The following is a 24,243-nucleotide window of genomic DNA, read 5'->3' as shown; positions in this document are numbered from 1 at the left end:
CACAGTATCCTTCTTTCAGGATAATAAGGTTCTTGAGAAAAAATATTTACGGAAGGAAGAATGAGTGTTCAGAATGATGGTGTCAGACTGGAGGAGGTGGTTTCACAAAACAATTGTGAACTAGTGTGTTAGACTTTCAGGTTTAGGGCCTTGTTACACTGTAATTTTAGGTGGCTCCTTGAGCTCTTAATCCCTGAATTGGCTGCACGATAATGCCTTTACATGGTTTAAAGCACTAATTCGGCTCAAAATTATGCCACTCCAGGGCAGGATTATTTCTAATCCACATAATTTCACTCCTGTTCTATTAAGATGTGGCTACTCCTCACAGCTGTTCTGCTCAAGTTGAAGTCCTCCAGTATCCCAGGATACAGTGGTCCCTCCTCCACCCCACAAGGCTGGGAGTTGAGCCTTGGCTTGGAGGTTCCCGGCTCCTTCCCTGAGCTGAGCCCTGGCTTTGTGGATGACTGGTGCCTCCTGGGTCTGGGGAGGGCACCGGGGTCCCCCTGCAGCTGATCACCAAGCTGCTTTTATGTGGGGTAGAGGCACTGCTGGTGCAGCCTGTGTTTGGGTGGATAGATGGAGGGGAGGGAGATCAGGCAGTGGCTCAGCTCTGCCCCACACACATTGCTTCTTATCTCTTCTGCTACCTTATCCAAGCATGCGATGGACCCACATGTGAGAGAGCACATAGGCAGCCCCAGGAGCTGGAGTGAGGTGAGAGTCCTGCTGTGAGTCCTGCTTCCTACCAATCTGTCCCACAGCAGCTGCAGCCAGAAATGCTCTTCCTGTCCACAGCACTGGTTCTGCTGGCACTGGCAGATGACCCTAGTTCCAGTCCACAGCTCCAGGGCCCAGGGCATAACAGAGGATATGCTGTGTCAGTTTGGGTGGGAAAACCTTCTTGTTCCAGCCCCTCCAGTCCAGGAATGAAAGCCCAGGGCATCTTTCCCCACCAGCACTGAGCCTGCCTGGGCAGGCAGCCAATGCTGGACCCCAAGCCTTGGGGAGTACAGAGAGTAGCCAGCCCCAGAGAGACCTCTCAGCAAGCCCCAATGCTCTGCTTGGGAGCAGTGATGAAGCCTGTCCTGTAAAAAAGTTCTTTGCAAGCTTTTTGGGCACAGTCATCCTTTGTCAGGCATAGGGAGTCTCTCTGTGAGGGGCTGAGTTCCTTTCCCCAGTCCAATCCTAGTGCTGGGGAGGGGAACTCAGCTCAGCTGGGCTGAGTTGCCTTCCCCAGCCTGATCATAGGGCTGGGGAGGGGAACTGAGCGATCAGTTCCCTTCCCCTGCGCTGTGATGGGCTTCCCACAGCCTGGCCATGGGAGGCAGGGAAAGCCAGGGCTGCGCTCCCGGCTGAGCCACATGAGGCTGCGGAGCCGCTGGGAGCACAGCCCTGGTTCTCCTGTCTCCCACCACCTGGCTGTTGGATGCTTTGAAACTTGAAACGGTTTGACTAGCCTCATTTTGTTTCGAGGCTGTTTCAAAGTCCTCCATTTTGATTCAATTTCACTGTTTCGAGCTCGAAATTAGTTGAAACAGTGTTGAATTGAAACAGCTGGTGAAATTTCGCACAGCCCTACTGCCTAAGGTGTAACAAGGCCCTCATTTGTATAATGCCTAAAGAGAGTTAGATTCCTTAAAAGGGATTCACAAGAGACAGCAAGCTAAGTCTGGAACAGCTTAAGGTAGTCAGTAGGAAATGCCACAGCAGGGCTGGGGGGATCTTAAAGTGAGTTTAGACTTCTAGCTCTAGACTGACAGAAGATCCTTGGTCTGCTAAGTATTCACAGCTGTTAATCCACTTCTGGAGTGAAGGCCCAAGAAAGATCACTTCTTCCTCACAGAGGAATGAGGAAAAGGTTGGTTCCCCCACCCTCGTGCCAATAACCCAGTGTTAAAAGCACTCATCTAGACTTAAGTAATTTCTCTACCTGATTGGGAGTAGGGAATGGGATCTCCCTCCTCCCTCCCCCATGCATAACCTAGAGATTGTCATAATCATCAACCTATCAGTGAGTAAGTGAACAAACCAGTCGGTCAGTCTCTCTCTCGGGTCCACTAAATACTTAAATGTTTATGTAAAACGGAACAGCTTCAACAGGGACAACTGAGAGGAATTCACTTGAGTCTACTCAGCGCTAGAGCACTCTCCAGGGAGATGGGACAGCTTCTCTAAGTCAGATGGAGGAGGGATTTAAAACAAGGTCTCCCACATCTGAAGTGAGTATTCTAAGAAAAGGCTAAGTGGGGATGCCCCTATCAGCAACTTCCCTCAGTGGTAGATTAGCGGAGTGCAATGAGAAAGGCTACAGAATAAATTGTTTGTGAATCCTGCCAGTGTTGAGGTGTGAGCTAGTTTCCAAATTGCTTGTTGGTGTTAGGACTTGGGGAGTTGCACATATACCCAGGGACAGACATGTAGGTGTTTAAATAGAAACCAAGGCCCCTATGGAATTTTGTGATGTTTCTTGTATTAGCTGGTGTATGAGCAGGGTTTTTATGAATAGCACTGGCACCTAACTCTTAGACTTAAGTGCCTTAATCCCCTTTATGAATTTAACCTGTTTAAAACATTGTTTCCTTTCTACAGTGATAATCAACTTAATCCATAGACTTCATATTTAATGTTAAATCCCATTGCAAAGCTGTCTTCCCCCCCCCCACCCCCATCTTTATGCATCCTATGTGTACAGTAACCATTTCGAGTTATGTGGAAAGGATGTCACAGGCCAGCTAATTATAACCCTCTATTCTACATATCCATTGTGTAACTGTGCCACTTATGATATTTTCAAAGGATATAGGTGACCTCAGAAATCACATGCAGCTGTCTCTGTCCAAAAAATATGCAAAACTCAATGATTTCCTATGTAGCTAGCTTGTCAGGAATTTTCAAACAACTTCCAGTCAGGCATCCTCTGTGATCCTAATCACATATTTCTCTGGAAGATATTAATCATTTGTCTCCCATTCCCTAGTGGGTTAGAGGTTAAAATCAAGGGAGTGAAGTACTTTATGAGCTTAAATAACTGTATCAGATCAGCAATTACTCTACTGAAACTGTTAAACAACATTTGTGACGCACACTGTACTCATCTTTGGTGTTTATGCTTCCAGTCTAACAGACTGAATGATTCATAGACTATATATGAAATATGGTTTCAGTAACAGTTGCTTCTCAATTTTTAGGCAAAAGAGTTTTTCATGTTAGATTACAGAAGTACACCCTCTAGACAATACATTCCAATGACTTAATTGTTTTTCAGTCACTGACTGCAGTGATAAAGAACAAGTAGGAAACTAATTTCCATACTGTACTGTTCAGAGAAGATTGAGGTAATACAGCAGAAAGATGTATCTTGCTTTTTATCAATAACATTATTTCAAACAAATATTACTGGAACTACATGAAGAAAGTTTAATTAGCCATAGCAAATGCTGGAGAATTTGCAAGTAACATCACAGAATCAGAGAAATCATCCTGTCCCACTTTGTTGCTTTCCACAGTTAAACACTTTGGAGAAATAATTAGTGTTCTTTCTACAATTCTTGATATTAGGAACTTAGTATTAACATTTCCCTTGTTCCAAAACAGGGACTGGAATTGCTAGAGAACATGAAGAAATGAGTATTGGTGACCTTAACAGTAAATTATCTACAATCAGATGATGGAAATCAAACATATTTATGGTACATTCAGAAGGACTGGAGTAGTTCTTTTTGTGCCTTGTCACCATGTTCAAAACTGAGTCCAAAAATGGACACATACCATTGTTCTCTCTGTATCCTTGGCCAGGTCCTAATTTGTACATGGTTCCCTCATATGTGGGTAGGCCGGTAGGCATTCTGAAGTCTAAAAGTTTCCTCCACGTTTGTACGTGGGCTAGGGACAGACATTTAAAAAGCCCAAGCCTGAATTGATTCAATCTTTACAGGTTAGTTTATACTGCAGAGATTGAACCAATTTGCAAGTGGATAAACATTCACTTTTTATTCTGGAAATGCAGGCACATGCATGCAGTGGCTCAGGCCAGAAGCCCAGGAGCACTAGAGCAGCCCTCTTTCCCTTCCACAGGGAAGCCGAGATGAGTGGGAGGTGTGGCCAGGACCCTAGAGGCCTGAGTGTGACAGGAGAGGTTTAAACCCCCACCTTCGCCTGCAGGGTTTAAAGAATGGGGGAAGAAGCAGTGTGGCCAGAGGGGGGGCATGGATAGACCCCCTTGGTGGGGAGAAGGAAGAGGGGGAGAGCCCTGCCTGCTGCAGTGGCTTCTTGACAGCCAGGAGCAATCTGGGCACACAGCTCTGCTGCCTAACCCCAGAGGGGGACTCTTCTCCCTCCTCCTCCCTCTCACCTGCTGCTGTGGGGTGGGGGGGGGAGCTCTGTGCAGTGCTACCCAGTCTGGCCCAGCCTGGGCACAGGAAGCAGCTGTCACTGAGCCACAGCCACTGGAAAGAGCCCTGCCGCCCACAGCCTGAGCTGGCCCTGCTCAGCCCCAGACAAGGCAGCCACATGGTAGGGCCAGCCCAGGCCAGGCTGGGCCATGTCATGGGAGTGGAGCCTTTTCCTGCATCTGTGGCTCAGTGACAGGGAACCTGACAGCAGCCTGGCCTTGTGTGCATGGGCAATGGCTGGCTGGCTGGGCAGCAGGCTACCTGGGCCAGCTTGGAGGAGCTGGCAGGCCCAGAGCCTTGCAGCTGCCCGCCATGGGGGCTCACTACAGATACATGAGCCCCTGTGGTACCTCTGAGCCAACCCAGGTAGCCTGCTGCCCAGCCAGCCACTGCCTGTTCACACCAGGCCAGGCTGCTCTTACTGACAGGGCTCAACTTCCCTGTCACTGAGCCACAGCCACTAGGAAGGGCCCCATTCCCATGGCCTAAGCCGTGGGGGCAGGGCCCTTTCCAGTGGCTGCAGCTTAGTGACAGCTGATCCCCATGCCCAGGCTGGGCCAGGCCAGGCAGCACCTCACAGTTTAAATGAGTTTCTGATCACTTAAACCAGTTTATGTTTAACTTCTGTCTATAGCCATGGTGTTTGCATTGAGAGTATCCCCAATCCCACAGCTGCATGTTAACTTTAGCCTTGCTGACCCCTGTTCAGAGAAGCAGTTAAAACCTTAATAGAGGTTTATCACAAGGGTGACAAAATAGAAAATTGCACCAATGAGATGATGGTATCAGACCTTTTGTGTTTGATGGCATTTGTAAAATTGATGTTTATAGACTATGGAGCAGATCCTTAACAGGTTAAAACAGTTTGGCTCCAACAAGTTAAACAAGTTAACACTAGTTGGGATCCAATTCAAACATGTACCTGATATACATTCTTGTCCTAATCTTGCTTTGGGCCTTTTCTGTGATAAAAAAGAATTAAATGTCAAATTAAAAAAAAAAAGTTACAACCACAAAGCAGTGGCAGTGGATGTGTGCACATCTGAAAAAGTTGGGGTAGGGGAGGATCTAGCCACAGCTGGCAGTCTGAGAATTTCCTGAGCAGAGGGTGCGGTGATCATTAGCAGAACAAGCTCCTACGCAAGTTTCCTAGCATGTGGGACTTACACACCACACAATACAGTTTCTTGTAGGCATGAGAGATGTAGAGTAGAGCTGTGTTCTGCTTTTCCCCTTGATTGTCGACTCCTGACAGTCTCCATCCTCTATCTGAAAGGGAGCAAAACAGTGCAAGAGAGAATCTGTCCCTGATGCCTGCAGTAGTGCAAAACTGCCTCAGGCCTTGAAAGATCTTTAGCTATCAGGTCTTGTTAGAAAAGGTCCAGCTGTAAACCAATCAGCTTCAGTGAGACTGCAACTACTATCAAACCATGAAGTGGTTTGCATTTGTAGCTGTGCTATTTCAAAAGGCAACTGATCAAGACGAGTCCCTCTTCTGAAGCATTAAGGAGCTGAGGAGTGAAACTACTGATTAAAAAGCTTGTAAAAGGCTCGACTGAGGGGTTTAGAGCTTATTACTGCATTGTATGGGTTCAGATGTTATGCTGACTTGAACACAAACCAGGTCAATAGTGACTGAAAAGTTTAGGCTCATCTGCTGGCTCTCGAGTGGTATGTGCAAAATAAATTTGCTGTTCTCGGCTCTGGTCCCATGGGATATGTAACCATTAAAAAAAGAAAAACAATGGTTGTCGCTTAACAAGCTCATCTGAGACATCAAGAAATAAGTAGGAATGGTAATTCAATTTGAAGGCGTAAAAACTGGAATTGGGTGCACTTTTTAATACTGATCTCTATGCTGTCGGACCTGTTATAGAAATATAGAAGATTACAGACTCCAGGCTCATTCATCCAGCACACAGATAAGAAATAACTCCTACTATCTGAATAAAAGAAGCCAGCTTTTTCCAGACTAGGAGGCCTAATGCCTCTGACTGTGAGGTCAAGAAAATATTGTTCAGCTAAAACCTCATCCAGCAAACAGCAAACTTAATCATTAGGTAGTGGTCAGAGCAGGTGCAAAGCAGAACAGAAGCAACTAGGAAACAAGTTTAAAAATAGGGGAAAAGAACATGTTGAAAAAACAGCTTTACCACAGAGCCTCTTTCTACAAACAGTTTTCAAACAAGGAATCATACAAACTACAATGAAAGAACACTTTGTGCTGGGACTGAATTTCAGATATGCAGCTCTGGCAGGAATTGAATATTTCATTTTGTTTTGAATCAAACTAAATAAATTAATAGAATTTCCATTGCATTTGCCAGGACAATTATTTTCTGCCTGTTTAAAAAAATACTAATCGACTGTACTTCAACTTCGCAACAAAGGGACACATTTGAAAAGATGCTGGGATGAGGGAGACTTGCATTTCAAGAATGCAGAATAGTGTTCCTGTAGGTCTGGGCCTTACTGGGTGATTTATAATATCATTAACTTGCTATAGAAGTAAGTACATTGTTTCAGGTGGGTCTTATTAATTTTACCAGGATGGAAAAAGTAAAGCACCAAAGGAAATAGAAAAAGGACCCAAAGGGAAAGAATGAAGAACACATTTGTTTTTCATAACCAAACTTTTTTGATATTGTATGAACAAAAATGTGTGTTTGTGGAAAGGAAGAGGGGGTGGGAGGAGAAAGGGGGGTGGGAAGGAGGGAAGAGAGAAAGGAGAGAAACTCAGCTCTGTTACTAATATTCATTTCCTTATTCTAGGTCCAACAATGAGAGATTCTCAGTAGAGCTATGTAGAAAACAGTTACTGTTCCACAAGAGTTTTTGATCAATCAAAAATTTGCCCTGTCCCAAACTGGGTCTGAAAGTTTGAAACTTTTCTTGAACTGAAATGAAAAACAAAACAAACAAAAAAAAGAGATCAGGTCAAACTGTTCCATATCAATCATTTTGAAACATCTCACTTCAACAAAGACTTCTGACATTTTTTATTGCAAATTAATTTAAATTAAATATCACATTGACCTGCAAATCAGAGTTTGATATCTTGAAAATGTCAACACTGGATGTTTTCAAACCTTTCTTTCAAATGTATTTTTTTTTTCCTATTCAGGGAATTCATTGCAACACTTTCAGTTTTAACAAACTGTCATTTCAGCTATAAAAACATTTTAGCCCCATGCAGCACTAAGCACCATTGACTCTCAGCAGTTTCAGTGAGGGATTCAGCACCTTCTAAGATGTTCTCCCCTAGTTAGAAATTGGATTGTACACTCTCCAAAGAAGAGACTGTTCACTTTGCATGTTTATGATGCCTATATAATAAGGTCCTGTTCTCACTTGGTCTCCAGTCACTGCCACAGCACTTGATGTAATAATACAACTCAACAATGCAGTTCTGCAGAGTCAAATGGCTGAATAGAAGTCAGAATAAGGTTTATTGTACTTACATTTCATAAAATGGCATTTTCACCTTTTCTATTTATCTCTGCAGCGTCAAGTAGCGATCGCTATTCCAAACAGAATAGCAGCTGTGACAGACCAATGACTTGACTATATGTCATGTTCCAGTTATGTCCCAGTGAAATATCTATCTATCAATAAAAATGAACACCAGGAAACTGAGAAATAAGATTTTATTTGTAACAGGATCAAGTTGTATTTTTGCATTACAACTCAACTTTTTCAGGTCATTAAAAAATTGATGGACAGCACCATGCTGCAATATATAAAACAGACATTGGAGAAGTTGCATAGGTTGTCACAATTTTTTGTTGTAATTTAAAAATTATTTAGTAAGAAGGCAATTCTTTAAAAAAATCTCACCTTTTTAAGACAGAATACAATAACAGGGTCAATTTAAAAACAGGCACCGACAGTAAAAAATTCTGGTTTCTGAAATTATAACCATGAATCATAGGTAACTAATATTTATTTTCATAAAGACTCCTCAGTCTGTAGTTTTATTCAGGACAAACTCTCACTGCCGTTATGGAATCAATGGGAGTTGTGTCGTACCTAAATATGGACTGTGGGAGTGGGCCCGAAGTTGTGAAATACATTTTGGTTTGTGATTACTCAGGCTGTGGCCTAAATCTTTAGCTAGCATGAACTGGCATAGTAACCACTAACTTCATCAGCTGAAGACTTGGCCCTAAATATTTATATAGCCCCTTTCCTAGAAATAGACCCTTTGGACACCTGTATCATCTGACGTATCAACCTGTAGTTTATTAATGACCAATCTTTGCAGGGGTGGTCAGGGATTAGAAAGGTTTCCTCCATCTTTCTCCTCTCCAGCAATCCTGAAATGAAAGAACCACAAATTGGGCCCCAGGGCAAAGAGGGAAGCTAGTCTTTAGCCTGGATCTTTCCACTGGAGTGAATTTCATCTAAATTAAATAAAGAAAGAAAGAAATGGGGAAATATGGCTAACAGCAAGAAGTCGATCAGGAGTATCAAATGGAATAAGATGCTGTGAAACAAATAGCAATACAAATGTTTATACTACTACTCTCCTGGCTGTTAGAATGAAAGTGGTAGTACTTGGTTGTCAAACAACAATAAAATTTTGGTATGAAATAAAAAAAAGCATTGTGGTGTATCAACACCAAACTTGTCATCCTTACAGAAAAACTGGTATCAGATACAATGAGAAGCAAAAATAGTCCTTCCAAATCTGATTTAGAAAATGGACTGGAAGGATTCTACTCCCTCTGAAGTCAATGTGAGGTTTGCAACTGCCTTCAGGGGAAACAAGATGGGACCTGAGAATTATTATTTAGCAAGGATTGTTAAATCAAACAGAAATATTCCCCCTTAAAGGGAAATCATTGCACATTTTATCAACAGAGCTGAACTGGATTATGTAGTATATTTTATAGATAAATCTTTTAAGGCACAAATGATCAGCATTCTTGAACAACACTAAATTGTGAACGTTTTCCACAGTATAGTTACTTCCAGCCATTCAGACCAGATTAGTTGCGTCAGTAGTTTAACAACAAATGTTGTACAGTAGAGAACTACATTCTTCTGCCACCTCTGCTGAAGCCCCTGGCTTCAAAGAGAGTTCTATTCACTTTACTGAGGGCAGAATTCAGCCCTTACTCAGCAGTAGGAAATGTGATATGTTTCTCCAGACAAAACCTAAAGCCTAAAGATAATGCTGCAGACAGGCTGGCTGGCTGATACACAGCTTTTGCCATGTGGATTAGAGGTCAAGCATGCATTACGCCATTCAGCAGACATTAAAGGCTGGAGTTTAATAATAAATGAGGAAAAGAACAAATATAAGCTCACTGTAACAAGTGTTACCAGAATCATGCATCTATTATTAGAGCTGTAGCATCCTTGCTATGAAGGCTCCTAGATTTCCAGCTCAGTGACCTGAATGAATACCTGTCACAATAATCACAGCTTTGTTACTTAGCATTGGCCTTTGAAAAGCATTCAGGTCAAACTGATGTTATTGACATTAGCACCTTGGCAATTATTTATGAAAACAGTTGCATTTCCTGTAAAGAAAGTTGGTTAAAGACAGGAGACAGGTTACAAATCATACTGTTTGATTTTTGAAGTTTTAGTATATTAAAATATACAGCAAATAACTAAATGTGTGTGTGTGTGTGTGTGTGTGTGTGTGTGTGTGTGTGTGTTATGAACACACACATACACACGTCTATGAGTGCATGCACTACCTTATCCCTTCCAAGGTCAATATAATATAATGCAAATACTGAGTTAAAGTACACGGGGTCAAATATTGCACTGAAATCAGTGGACAATTTATGTAACAAGAGTTTAAGTAACAACTAAGGGTTTGAACCAAAACTACTGAAAGTAACAAGAATTAACCCATTTCATTCATTTTGTTTTAGATCACACCTTTACTTCACTAAGAGTACCAAATGTGACCCAAAATAAATAAGAATAACAAATGATCAAGTGTCAACATTATATACTAGGAGTATAGGTTGTAGTAATGTTGGTCTCAGGACATAGGCAGACAAGGTTCTTTGTGTGACTATGGTATCTTTTGTCAGACCAACTTAAATAGTTGGAAAAAAATATTATAGCAATTTTTCAGGTTTAAAAGCCCTTTGTCAGGCTGAGGAAGTCTCTGCAGTTGGTGTGTGCACTTCCCGGATGGAATGAATAGTAAAGAAGCCAGAGGCTGTGCTGGTATGCATGTGAGAGAGGCAGTCAGTGAAGATGTAAAATTGAGGAGTCAGTGGGTGAGAAACAGGCTGGGGGGGGCAGATCCTAGCCTTCAAACAAGCACCAAACCTCACTAACCTCATCACCAGAAGCAAACTTTCTCAGACCCAGAACACACCAAATGGATCCACACCATCCCATGACAAGAAATGCAAAACCTGCCAACACATCTCCACCGCCCCCCACAATTACTACACCCCACAACAGAGCCATCAGCATTCCTGGATCTTGCAGCTGCACCTCCACAAATGTAATACATCTCATCCAGTGCACCAAATTCCCCGATGGAAAATACATAGGAGAGACCAAACAACAATGTTCTGGGAGCCAGTCCAGAAAGCGGTGTTGGTAAGTGAAATAGGATCGTCAGGCAGGCGAGTGGATGGAGAGGCTGCGACAGAGTATTGGTTGCAACAAGATTTTACTTACGCCTCAGATGACACTGTCGCAGGTGGTGAACGATTACTTGGTTACAGACAACAGGTAACGAGTAACGTAACAGATAACAGGCAACAGGTAACACAACACAACGAGTCGACAATTTGTGAACGCAGTGAGCATGCAACGGGAACGGGGTACGTCTGGAAGGTCGACAACGGGGAGACATTGGAGGGTGATCAGGCCATCAACTTGCCTCTGAGGTGTTCTCTGAGGTCTCCAACTTGGGCGGAAACTGCATTAACCTTTTATATGGCTAGCGAGCCAATAGCTAACCGCTAAGGAAGAATAATTTACAACTGGCCAATGGTGGTGCACCTGTTTACACAGGGTTGGCGGGAACTTTTTTTTCTGTACAGTAACTTTCCACTGAGATGTAGCATTTAGCTGCTAGACACTGACATAGCAGAATTTTCCACAGTGGCACATGTAATGGAATTTTCCACAGAGGGCAGATCAAAGAGGAACCGCCAACTAAGGCGCCTGACAGGTTACATGGGGCATGCCCATATTAGGTGGCAAAGTCAGTTGCTCAGGCGGGGTTTTGTTGCTCTCTCAATCTATTGTGACAGGAGCACTTAACTATTTCGGGGACTCGCCTATGACAAACAACTGCGCACCAGAATGAACGCACACTGAAAATCTATCAAAGACAGGAATACCCAAATTACTGGTGGGGGCACATTTCTCACAAGAAAACCACTCCCTCTCCAATCTCTCAGTTCTAAACCTCAAAGGAAACTTACAACACACTTCTCAGAGATGAGCTTATGAACTCCACTTCATCAACCTCCTGGACACAAAAAATCAGGGACTATAGATGTTGGATTTATGACACATTATAACCTACCTGACATCTGACTCCCCAGGTACCTCTCCACTATTTAATTGCTACATTCATCCCCTTTCTCCCCCCACCACCCCAGCCTGTCTCTCACCCAGTGACTCCTCAATTGACATCTTCACTGACTGCCTATCTCACATGCATACCAGCCCAGTCTCTGGCTTCTTTACTATTCATTCCATCCAGGAAGACCACACACCAACTGCAGAGACTTTCTCAGCCTGATGAAAGGTTTTTAAACCCAAAAGCTTGCTATACATTTTTTTCTAACTATTTAAGCTGGTCTAATAAAAGATATCATCATATTCACCCAAATAAACTTGTCTGCCTTGTCTAGAATTCAAGCTAGCCATGCTCTATACCCAATACTGATTGCGTTTCAAAGTTGGGTTTGTTTTTCGACAGTGCTGCACCATCTCAGGATCAAGGTTTAACCAGTTGTTTTGCAAAGATCTTTTATCAGTTGGAACAACCAGTGTGGGAAGCAACCGTTCACATCGGACTGCTGTGAAGGGGGAGGCTGTGGGGTTTTCAGCCCCATTAAGCAGAGGAGTCACTGTGACTGTGGGCACAGTCAAGCTCCGTTCTGGACAAGGACCTGGACTACTGGGGACTACGAGAGTTTGATTTTTGATGAGGGGTTTTGCTTTTTCTTTCTTATGACACAGTAGCAGAATACACACAGAAATCACAAAAATGATAAGTAAAAGAGACACTGACACAAGAGGGATAATGATGGACAAAGGGTTGCTGCTGTCACTCAGCTGCACTCTGGGACTTCGGCCATTTGCTTTGATCATAGTCTCAGTCCATGTGGATTTGTTCACTGCTGCTTCTAGATTAAGCCTTGGATCCTCATCATGTTGACTGCCCCAGCGATGTTGATGTTGCCACCTGGTATGGACAATCTGTCTTGATCCTTCTGTATGTCGCTCATTCTGTGAGGAAACTGGTGGTTCACTCTTCAAGGTAGTATGACTCTGTAAAGTATTTATTCTGGTTGAGAAAGGCACCTCAGTAGTAAAACCCTGCACAAGTAAAGGATCATATGGCACAATGGAATACTGTAAACAGCCTACAGCTGGCTGCACGTTATCTGCCTGGAGAATAAATACAAATGAGTCATTTAAAACATCAGTGCTTGTCATATTTGCATCTATATCAAGCAGCACTAGACCTCTGTCAATGTCATCCTGTGTAAATGTATTAATTTCTTCAAATTTAGCACCACTTATTGACTGTCTTCTCACAATTCTGCCATGAGCTGGGGGCTCTACCACTTCAAATTTGGGGCTGCTATCCGTCCTGCTAGCTAATTCAGTAGCATCCAGATCACTGATCCCTAATTTATAAGCTACCCTATTTGGAATTTTTAGGTCAGATGCAACCTGCACCAAAGGCCTGCATGTGATTTTCAGAACCTGTCCTGTTAGATTGCTTTCTGAAGTGAACAGCATGAACTCCAACCTATCCTGGGATGCACTGAGATTTGTCATGTGATAAGACAGTCTCCCTGTGTGCAGGTCTGCCTGTTCAAACTTAGTAACCTGCTTACTTCCAATCATCAGATGTCCATAGTTGAGAGGCTCTGTTACTTCATAACTAATGTTGGTGTTTTTCCCATTTGTTGTAGCTGATAGCTGTACATACGTAATCGTGACTGAGGTCTGGCCCTGTGGAAGTACTACATCCGTAAGGTTGACTATGACGAGGGAAACTGGTGTAACTTCAAGATTAAAAAGTTTGTATAATGGACGATGTTTGCCATCAGTCACACTAAAGTAAAAGACCCCAGATGATGAACTTCCATCATGTACAAACCAAACTCTGCCACTATCAATATCAGCTTGTGTGAAATCCTGTACAGGTACAGTGAGATTGTCCGTCATTGCTAAAAAGCCATTACTGGGATTGCTAATGATGGTGTATTTGATTTCCCCTGGAGTGTTGTCTAAATCTTCAACTTTCAGATTTTCTGGCCCTAGCACAAATGTATCTCCTTGCAAGAATTTCAAATGCAGCCTTTTTGTCTTCAGCTCTGGAGCTTGGTCATTCACTGGAACCACAGTGATATTAAACATCTCTTCCAAAATGTCAGTATCAGGCTTTGTTGCAGTCTTGCTCTTCAGGTTTAACCAAACAGCAAAAGTGAAATGGTCAGTGAATGACTCAGAATTATCATGTACATATGTGATTCCAAATTTGTTAAGTATGTATTGGGAAAAGTTAGGTTTTTCTTTGGTAATATTTCTTTCACCAACAACAACAATGCCATGCTGTGGTAAAGATATGACTTGATACCAGACTTCATACATGGAACGTTCCATCTCAGGTAACTTAACCAACAGATTTGAAGCATCTAAGTTCATTTTGTTGATTATGACTTTTCCTCCTTCCTGGACAACAGCACCTTGTGGAAAGGAGAACAGAAATGGATATGCAGCAGCATAAAATAATGATGGTACTCAGGAAGCAGTGATAGAGAATCTTACCTTCTTAATATCCCACATTATCATCTGATACAGCCAGAAATATAGTATTAGAATTTTACAATAGAGTGGTTTAAAAATGATGGCTAAATTCCTAGGTTAATATATGGGAGTTGAATTAAAGATGTACTGATATGATACAGCTATAGATACACTATGTATTTTCCCTTGTATTACTTCCACATGGTTACAGCAAAAGATAATCCCCACCCCCACATTAAGAGTTTTTAAGATATTTTAAGATCTTTTACATTAAAAGGTTTAAGGAACATTAGTTTTCTAAGCTTGTCTTCTCACCCAGTAGTAAAGGCATATAAAATAAATAATAATTTTTAAAAATTGTGTGAAAACTATATTTTGAGCTTTACCTAGACTTGAGGGCAGTGTCCCTATATATTTTTAATTACATAATTGAGCATCATAAATAATTAGTTTTTCAGTTTTTTTATTTTGCTTGTTAGACCCATAGGAGATCATAAAATACAGAAGTTCAACAGCCACAGTAACCTTACCTGTATTTGCAAGCAGATGACTATTGTGATCATGTCTATTAATGTCATATGAAATGGCAATGTGAAACACCTGGAGATCTAGAGTTGCGGGTGGGGAAGAAACTGTAAAAGTAAAAGAATCTTCTCCATTCCAGCCCAGTGCCTCAATCTGCGTATGCTCATAAACGACCAGACCTTCATCCACCTGACAAAACAGAGGAATTCAGGCTCTTTGAAGGCACAGGTACAATGGGATACAAATTACAAGCATAACAGTCTGAAAGAGCACTGTGTGTTCTCATCTCTACTCTGTGACTGAGTATATGACAGATGCCAAAGCTGCTTGTAATTCTACTTTTCTGATTATGTGTAGGCTGCTAGTTCGTTAGCACCAGGCTGTCAGGAACTCCCCTAACTCTTAAGTCTGCTGCCACCCTCAATGAGAAGAAGTCATATGCAACATGAGCCAGACCCTCATAATACAAAGGTGACCACATAAGATACCTCAAATATGGCAACCAGAGGGGAAGTGGGGGATGAGTGGAAATCCTGAAGGATGGTATCTGCAGAGAAGCAGAAGCGAATAAGGTTTACCTCTCTAAAGTTACCAGCTTTGCAGGTTCCCCCTTCTGGAGAATGAGAGCTTAATGTATAATATATTAAAATTGTGTCATGGAGCCCAAGCTTGGGAAAACCTTTGGCTTCTTGTGCTAAGAGGATACAAGGGGGCACTGCTGAACCCTGAAGAAGCTGAAGCATTGACTGTTAAGTCGTGCTCTTATTAGAGATTCTCCTTCATCAACCATGGGCATTACGAGCTGAGAGAAGTGTTTAGTGAGAAGCCTGTATATTCATTTGGGGATGCCACCCATTCGCCAGTAGAGAACAAGGCTCTCCCTACAGGCTACAGTTATGCCATGCTATTGCTGCCTTTGAGGGTCAGAAAGGAGTCAAAGCTCCAGCAAGAATTTTGCCATATGTCTTCAAAGAAACATTCTGTGCACATGTGCAGACAAACTAGCTCACGTACTGCAAGCAGTCTAGTCACGGCAGTATGGAGCTCAGCCTGAGTTAATTTATCTTGCTGAGAAGCAGCTGGAGAACAGATGGAAGCTAACACATAGGGTAAATTAGCCTGTTTGGGTTCCATGCTGCTGCTGTGACTTGACTCTTTCTGTTAACTAACTTGTTTAAAAACTTACCATGGATGTTTCTCCAGTATACCTAGGAGATACATAAACATACATACATATATAACACACACACACACACACACACACACACACACACAAATAATAAGTTCCCCTGCTGTTGAAGTGCCTCCATCTCAAAGAATGTATCATCTAGTCAACAGCACACAGCAAGACTGTGCAGCAGTGTAGGGCAAGAAATGAAAAATACATTGTCATGTGAGTCTCTGGCTTATCACTGTCATGTGAGTTGCTGGCCTAAAGAAAGCAACTCCTGGAATTTGGTCAAAACCTCAGGGTTGGCATCCAGAATCTTGTGAAAATGCTGTGCAATCTCTAATGGCCAAAAAAAAAAAAAAAAAGATTTTTTTAAAGTTCTCATCTAATAGATTTACCCTTGGCTGGGTTATTTCTTCACTGAATTAGAGAAGACAGTTCTACTTACCAAATCCATGCAGATATCCCATTCAAGTATTGTACTTATCTGACTTGATGAGCATTAGGCCTCTGGCAAACATATTGTTATGGTGTGATTAATTAATTGCACCATAAATAGTAATGGTGCTACATGTTTAGCTGATTTATGTCACCATAAAGCAGCAAACCAGACAAAGTTATCCCACAAAAAATGTGAAACATCTTTGTGGCTTATTTGTATGGTGCCATAATTTGAATGTGTAGCACTACCATGCCAATGCTAACACAAACAGCTGATTGTCAGCATCATCAGGGGGGATATTGGTCAGCACTGGAACTAGTACAGCCCTAGTCCCCATGCTGAAACTTGGCTGCTGAGAGACCCAGTTACAAGGTTTCCTGGTGGAGGGGGAAGGTGGCAAGGAGCTCTGGCTACTGGGAACCTGGTAACTCTGCAGCCCAGCAGCCTTTTCTGCCTTGCTACAAGGGCTGCAGGCTGAGGCCCTTATAAATGCCAGGTTGTGGGGAGCTGGGCTGAACCATGCTTTTTAAATATCCTGGAACATGGGGATTCCAGGAAGGAGTAAGAGGGTCCCGGTGCCCCGGGACATCTAAAGACCATGCATGCAGCTGGACTCTCCTAGGGCTAGGTCAACCATCAACTGATTGTCAGACCCAACCCTGACTGCCCTAGGTCTTTAACTGGAGCTGGAACTGTCAGGGTCTTGAACCAGCCCCGGGCTGCCAAGGCTGGGTCCAACAATCAGCTGATTGTCAGACCCATTCTCAACTGCTGTGGGTCCTAAGCCTACCTTGAGCTGTCAGAACCCAGGACCTGACCCTGAAAGTCCTCGGTCCAGTTTGAGACATGGGGCTGTTGTCAGATGAGTGTTGGACCCAGCCCCAACAGCCCTGGGTCTGGAAACTGCAGAGAGCTGAGGGAAGCCCTGGGTCTAGGATAAAGCTGTCCAGCCTGATCTGTAGGATTTTGAATCCATCTGCAGGATTGGGCTGGGGGCAGCAGTGGTGCAACTGGGACTGGAGGAATTTTATGCCCCAAACACCACCCTCATGCCATGCATGTCTGGTATGACAGGAGGTGCAATGTTTGTGATAGGGCATAAATTCCTCCAATCTCAATCTCACCACTGTTTCACTAGGGGCCTTAGTTTGTAACTGCTTGAGAGGGTATTGCCTCTGTGTTTAAGCCACAACATACTACTTTGCCTGATGAACTTATGCCCAGCAGCAGCGCCCTGAAATGCAGTGTACAGCTTTGAGGAGGGCACCAAGAAGTAGTGTAGGCATGTCTGTGTGGTACCTTAGGTAGACTAATTAGCACTACTAGGTGACAAGAACAATTAGGCCTCCTCAAGTTTATTAGCCACCAATGACCTTGCAAACATCCCACAGAATTCACTGCCACGAGGTCTTTGTGCAATACTTTTAAATGAACTGGTCAATTCTAGTTATTTTGAGTAAAGCACATAGCAGTACATCATCTCAGCCCCAAGTGATGGAAGCTCATCCCACTCCTACTAAAATCAACAGCAAACTCCCCTTAATGGGGAAACTGGCTCTTCAGACCAATTTTCAAAATAACTTCCAAAGCACAATAACTTGATTTGCCCTAAAAGTTCAGATTTAGGTAAGGAAAGCTTCTTTCTGCATGGTTCTTTCTTTGATTTCTATGCTGCCCATCCCCAAAAAGAGCATCTTACAATTTTCCCTGTACTGCTCTGGAGGCTGCCTATAAATGCTGCCCTCTGGGGCTGATGTGTAGCTGAGTAGGAAACAGCCACATATGTCTATGTAGATGTTAGAACAGGATAAAGCTCCTAAGGGCAAATCTAAGCTTCCAACTGGATCACATATATTTACCAAATAAGAGTAGGGATTATCATCAGCCCATAAACTCTATGATTTTTCATATTTATTTTTAATCTATTTAGGGATTTTTATTACATCCGTATGTTGCATCTGGGTTATTGAAAGGCTGCTACTGGTGTGGATTTGCTTTCTCCATTTATGCAACACTTAACTCAGATGATCAAATTAGAAGATAATTAAATAAGTTCCATTTGGTTTAATTAAATAGACATTCAGATTTGCTGCCTGGAGAGGAAGCTAATAGCTTCTTGCAAGACAGAAATACCTTGGAGATATCATAGCAAACGGTGGTTATGGAGCAAAACAACCCTGCATTCAAAACTAATCTGTTTAACAGGTTTGGAAAAGTCTGATGTACAAATTAGCTTTCTTATCCTGACTATGGATAATGACATGGCCATAACAAATGGCTGGCCTCGAATGAGTCCTGTGGAAAGTGGATGGTGATTACAGCTTTATTTAACAATGGGGTAGCAAAACCACAGACATCAGGAAGAGATAACCACTTCAGCAGAAGGACGGACTTATTTTGTAGACCAAATAAATGAGTTTCACTTCTGGACACACTGAGGTGCCAATGGAAGTCACCAGAACTGAATGGAACGAGTATGCTTTCAGACTTAAACTTGATTCATGAGACTTTTATTAAAACAGAGACAATTTCTTCATCTTCATGGACTTCAACATTTTTTCTTTTCTTTTTCTTTTTTTTTTTTTTTACTTAAAATCCTATTGACCATTTGTATAATCCTGAGCTCCAAGGGCAGAATTCTATTTCCCATTGTGGCAATATTCTAGCCACATTAAGTGGCATTTTTGGCGCTTACCAGGAGGTAGCAATTCTATTTCCCCTGCAGTGTAGATGTGTAAGCATGTGTGCACAGACTGAGCATACACTGTAGACTACAGACTGGCTGGACAGGTACATAGCTATGTATGCACAATTGTGTGTACATGCATCTAATTTACAAAAACACAGCAGACCAGATACCCATCGCTAACAGATGTTAAACACCAGAGGAAAAACGTCTTGTGTTTTAGCCCTGCTTTTGCTTCTGTAAACTCAACATATTAAGCTCCTGAATGAGTTGTTTTCTGAATACAATCAGTTGTGTAAAACACACAAAAACATGGATGAAGAAGCCAATAGGAGCCATGCACAATCTAAGCCTGACAATTGGTGTTGTGCATTGCCAGAGATGACTTCTTCCCCCCAAAGCCTTCTAACATCTCATGAGGAAGTGAAACGAGATCATCCAACTGTTAGTGTAACAAAACTGGACCATCCGCTGTTAGTTAAAAAAAAATGCCATTGCAGTCAAAACATCAGAATATAAATTGTTGAGACTGCAAATCTCCAGGAGGGAAAACAAAGGTTTCTCATTGTGGGTCACTGCAAGATGCCAAACATTAAATAACACACTGTAACTGTGCAATAACAGTGACGAGTCACACATGTCTGGCATGAAAATGTGAGTGAAAGAACTTGGCACAGAATGAATAAGTGGGATGAATTTTATACTAGCAGTCTTTCCCTGTAATTTTTATAACAGAAATGCTTACCATGGATTGGGTAAAACTGAAAATATCCTGGGTGGTGTTGCTGGAATCTGTTTTGATCAGTCTTCCAAGTTTTGGGGAATGTACAACTGTGAAAGTTATAGTTCTGTTTCCTGTGTTAGCCACATCATTGGTTACAGCTTTTAGATCATGAGCTGAAATAGGTTTCTTAGAACCTAAGTAATAATTAAAAATAATCCAGGTTTACAACAATGTATTTTTTTTTACCACAAGAAAACTTTTATATCTACCACTCAGCCCGTCACCAAATTATATTACTTGGCATTTACATAGCACTTCATAAAATTAATTATTTTATTATGTCTCTAATTTTTGTGTCTCAGTTCTCACAGAATTATGGGCATCTTACAGTCAGTGCAAAGCACAGCACTAGGCAAGCACACTGATATTATCTAGCTTTAGTTTATAAAAATGAAAAATGGAAATTACAAGCAGCATTAGAACATACACTCACTGCATACCAGTTTCTACAAAGATTGCCTCAAAATTAAAAATTAAGGGATGAGACATACTCGATGATAGGTCCTGAGGCTTTCAACTCGAGAGAGAGAGAGAGATTACAAATCTGGCTGAGGTCAGAAAAGAGAGAACATTTTATAATCTCCATTTTCCCAGGCAATTCAAGAAAATTGGCAGGTTCTGTTTAAGGAAGGTTCATTATGGCAGTCTTTGCAATCCAGATGGCACACATTTTATAGCAATAAGCTACACGTTGCTTCTGTCACCAATAGAGCATCAACATCATCCTTCAAATATGATTAAAACATAAATCACTGATTGTTTTTAAATGAGTGAGGATGCTGTACAAGTGACACAATGCTTTGAAATTGCATGTATTTCAATAATGCTGAATGCACAATTCTGATCGGGAGGGGACCAAAATTCTTTTGCAGTATATCGTTGTGTAACAACTGGGGACTGTCGCATCCTAGGTTACTAACTGGCATTCTGGAACTTAACCAAACTTAGGCAATTTATAGAAGCGTTGTGACACAGAATAACTCCAATCATTTCCTGACAGAGAAGTTCTAACAGGAAAAAGTATACATCTCCAAATGCCACACAAGCAGCTTGTCCAATGGGCATCACTGCATGCTGTTAGCATTATTCTAAGTTAAAATAATTTACAGCTATAATATAAAGAGTTCATCTGTTCATTAAAAATATCTTTGAGCATCTTCCTTTTGATATAACCTCTCTTCACAAATCATACACAGCAAACTTTAGAACAATAACAATAACACTTTGTCTCACTGAAAAGCAATTGTATTTTTGCACTTGTAGGCCAATATTTTCTCAAAGATCACAAAAGGACTGTCCAACTGGCAGCCTAGCTAGCGGTCTGCAGGATCCCACCCGGGCACCACTGCCTGCATTGCTCCTGCTGCTGCTGTGATCAGGCTCTTCAGGCTCCTGCTCCCTCCTCCAGCTACCAGTTCCTGCCCCAGCCCTGCAAGGTGTAGTGGCACAGGCCCTGGGAGGAGGCTGATAGGCCCTGCACAGTGTATGATATCTGCCTGCTCAGAAGTTGGACAGACCTGGATTATGATAAAGAATAATCTTATAAATTTCCTGCGTCTCCCCCCAACTTCTAACTTTAGCTTCTTCCTTTAACAAAAAGCATTTATGAGTATAAATATATAATTTTGGACAGAAGTAATATATGTCATTGGAGACTGAATCATCAACCAGTCTCCAGTAAAACATAATCTTTGCAGATGGGTAACTTAGAATAACATATTTCTGTACACCATTTTTAAAGGAAAAATATGGTAAGTATAAGGAATGGGAATTTGTCATTGATGTTAAACTTAATGGTTCTCCCTGTTTACAAGGTAATAGTTGTATCCTGGTTCCAACTGCATCCACTTTGAAACAACTCCTTTGAGGAGTTGTTGCTATACTGAAATTAAGATGTCCAGTTCTATCTGCTTCCCACCCTCCTATCATCCCTGTCCCTTTGACAATCAACAGAGATTTTATACTTCACATGCATCTTAAAGCATTTCCTTCCTCTTCATCTCCTTACTTCTTTTTGCCTCTTTTCCCCCTTTCTCTTCTGTTTCATAAAATGGGGAGGGAAGCATCAAATTGGTATGTCTGCTGTGGGCACTTGGATATGGAGTACAGGGCAACAGCCAGCCAGAACAACTTGCTCACACAATGGGATTACTTCTCAATAGTAGTACTGTATTATTGTTATGCAAATTAGCCCTTGTGTAGCCAGTTACAGTGTAGAGATGTATAGTTGTGAACAGACACACAGCAGGGAACTATTCCATTCACCACGAACTAGTTCAGGCAATTCTATTTCTGCATAACCCTTATCAAAAGTGGTGATCTCCTCTTATAGAAACTGTTTTGGACTCAGTATACCACGCAGACCAGTAATTCTCAACCAGGGTGCCGTGGCACTCTGGGGTGTCTTCAGATCCTTTCAAGGGTGCTGTAGAGTGCTGTTAGGTGTGCAATCAAGATTCACAAGATAAAAACAGAGATTTCAAATAGGAATGCACATAGTTAAAACCATTCTTCCCTGTTGTGTTCTGAGTTTTTTGCAACAGAAGAACTCCTTTATTACTTTTCTGTCATCAAAAAAAAAAAATGAGTGAAAATAAAGAGCTGTCATTTTCCAAGGAATCTCTCAAGTCTATTAAAGGGTTCCTTGAGTCTAAAAAGGTTGAGAAACATCTTACCACTTGAAATCTCTTCCTTTGTGGCAACCCTTCTTTGCCACCTCCTGGCACTACCCGATTCCCTGTGGCTTTGCCAACAGGAGGTACCAGCAGAAGGCATCATAATCCACAGACACTTATGGTCAGTCAGATGTAAAAATGCAAGATGAAGTTTTCATGACAATCAGCTAACACACTGAGCATGCTGAATGAAACAAACTGCACTGGGACTTGAAAAGAAATTCCTACACTGCACCAGTGAATCTGGTATATTCTATGTGAACTAGGGTGGCTGGACATATGGAAAGTAATGCAAATCCTTAGATCAGAAAACTGGGGAGAGCTGCTTATGCCTTTCTGAAGAAGAGTATCAGAGATTACTGCAACTAAGCCTTCCTGCAATGTCATAAAATATAGTCAAAAAGTGGCCATTAAATATTTGTCAGTGAGAAGCTAGTGCTTATGCTGTGGATATGGCCATAATAAAATAGTTAAAGTACAGATGTCTGGCAAAAACAAATAAAACCAGATTCATATATACACTGAAGACAACATTTAGGAGCAATTTTTCTTTTTCTTTTTTGTGAATTAAGTTTCAAAAAAGAGGAAAGAGGAGGAGGTAGGACTCTAAAAAATTCAGATCAACTAAAGGGTAAAAAAAAAAAACCCCAAACCCTTTCTGTCAATAGATATTTAAAAATAGTTCCGCAAGTTTGTAGCCCTAGCTGAACACAGCTTTAGATGGGAAAAGAAATGTTATCTTTTCTGTGTTGAAGAGTTGTCAGAAAGTTGAGTGACTCTTCTTTTAAAAATGTCACTGGAGAATTTTTCTTATAGTTATCTTTGGCTTAATACAGAAATTCCTATAATCCCTGTGCCTGCAGTAATTTTACACACCAAAAACAGCAGACAGGCTAATAATATTTGTAAGTGGATTTACTTGAACCCCAATTATTCTGAGCAAATTACAAAACAATGCTGCAATAGCCTAATTTTACATGTCCTTTGTGTAAGTGGCTTGTGTTCATGAGGGAAGATGAACCTAAAATATTTCCCTCTGAAATAATAGACAAGGCATAGTTGAATAACTACAATGCAAACTTTCTAAGTAATGAATTCCTCCATCTTGCTGGGCCACAGACTCTGAAAGGCAAAAGTAATTCAGGAAATACACCTCTTGTGTGAAAGGTGTCACAGAAGGGTGTTCTTACAAAAACTACCACATGTACTTGATTCCAAGATCAAGTCCTTTTCCCCAATCAACATGGGGAAAATGAAACCTTGTCTTAGACTGAGTAACAGTCCTTGCAGTAAGCACTGGCTCCTGCGCTACTCCCCGATTCTGTGCCGATTCCCTCGCCACTCCTTAGCACTACACGATTCCCTTGCTGCTCTCTGGTTCCTGCCGAGTCCTCAGCATGGAGCCAGGGAGCAGCACAAGACCCAGCGTGAAGCTGGAGTGGCAAGGGAATCAGTGCAGAGCCGGGGAGCAGAACAGGACCCAGCACGGAAGCTGCCTGCAGCACTGGGGAAGGGAAGGAGAAGCAGCAGGGCGTCAGGTACTGCGGGGGCACAAATGGCGAGGGGGCAGGCACAGAGAGAG

At 42.0% G+C, this 24,243-nt stretch overlaps 2 protein-coding genes across 2 annotated transcripts in view; one reads left to right on the top strand and one right to left on the bottom strand.

The window, feature by feature from the left end:
* Window positions 1-13,630, top strand: part of SNX18 (sorting nexin 18) — a 195,643-nt gene extending 182,013 nt beyond the window's left edge. Inside the window, exon 3 of the mRNA XM_059725182.1 lies at window positions 13,541-13,630. Coding sequence (XP_059581165.1) covers window positions 13,541-13,561 — 21 coding nt within the window. The 3' untranslated portion in view covers window positions 13,562-13,630. The remainder of the gene's footprint in view (window positions 1-13,540) is intronic.
* Window positions 8,025-24,243, bottom strand: part of LOC102566149 (chondroitin sulfate proteoglycan 4) — a 55,591-nt gene continuing 39,372 nt past the window's right edge. Inside the window, exons 8-10 of the mRNA XM_014594044.3 lie at window positions 19,948-20,120; window positions 14,909-15,092; window positions 8,025-14,317 (exon numbers count right to left, since the gene is read on the bottom strand). Of these exons, the coding sequence (XP_014449530.3) occupies window positions 12,264-14,317; window positions 14,909-15,092; window positions 19,948-20,120 (2,411 nt within the window). The 3' untranslated portion in view covers window positions 8,025-12,263. The remainder of the gene's footprint in view (window positions 14,318-14,908; window positions 15,093-19,947; window positions 20,121-24,243) is intronic.

The sequence above is a fragment of the Alligator mississippiensis genome, chromosome 3, assembly GCF_030867095.1.
Source record: "Alligator mississippiensis isolate rAllMis1 chromosome 3, rAllMis1, whole genome shotgun sequence".
Classification (NCBI taxonomy): domain Eukaryota; kingdom Metazoa; phylum Chordata; order Crocodylia; family Alligatoridae; genus Alligator; species Alligator mississippiensis.
The sequence above is the reverse complement of the archived record's forward strand: the minus strand, read 5'-3'. Positions and strand labels throughout refer to the sequence as shown.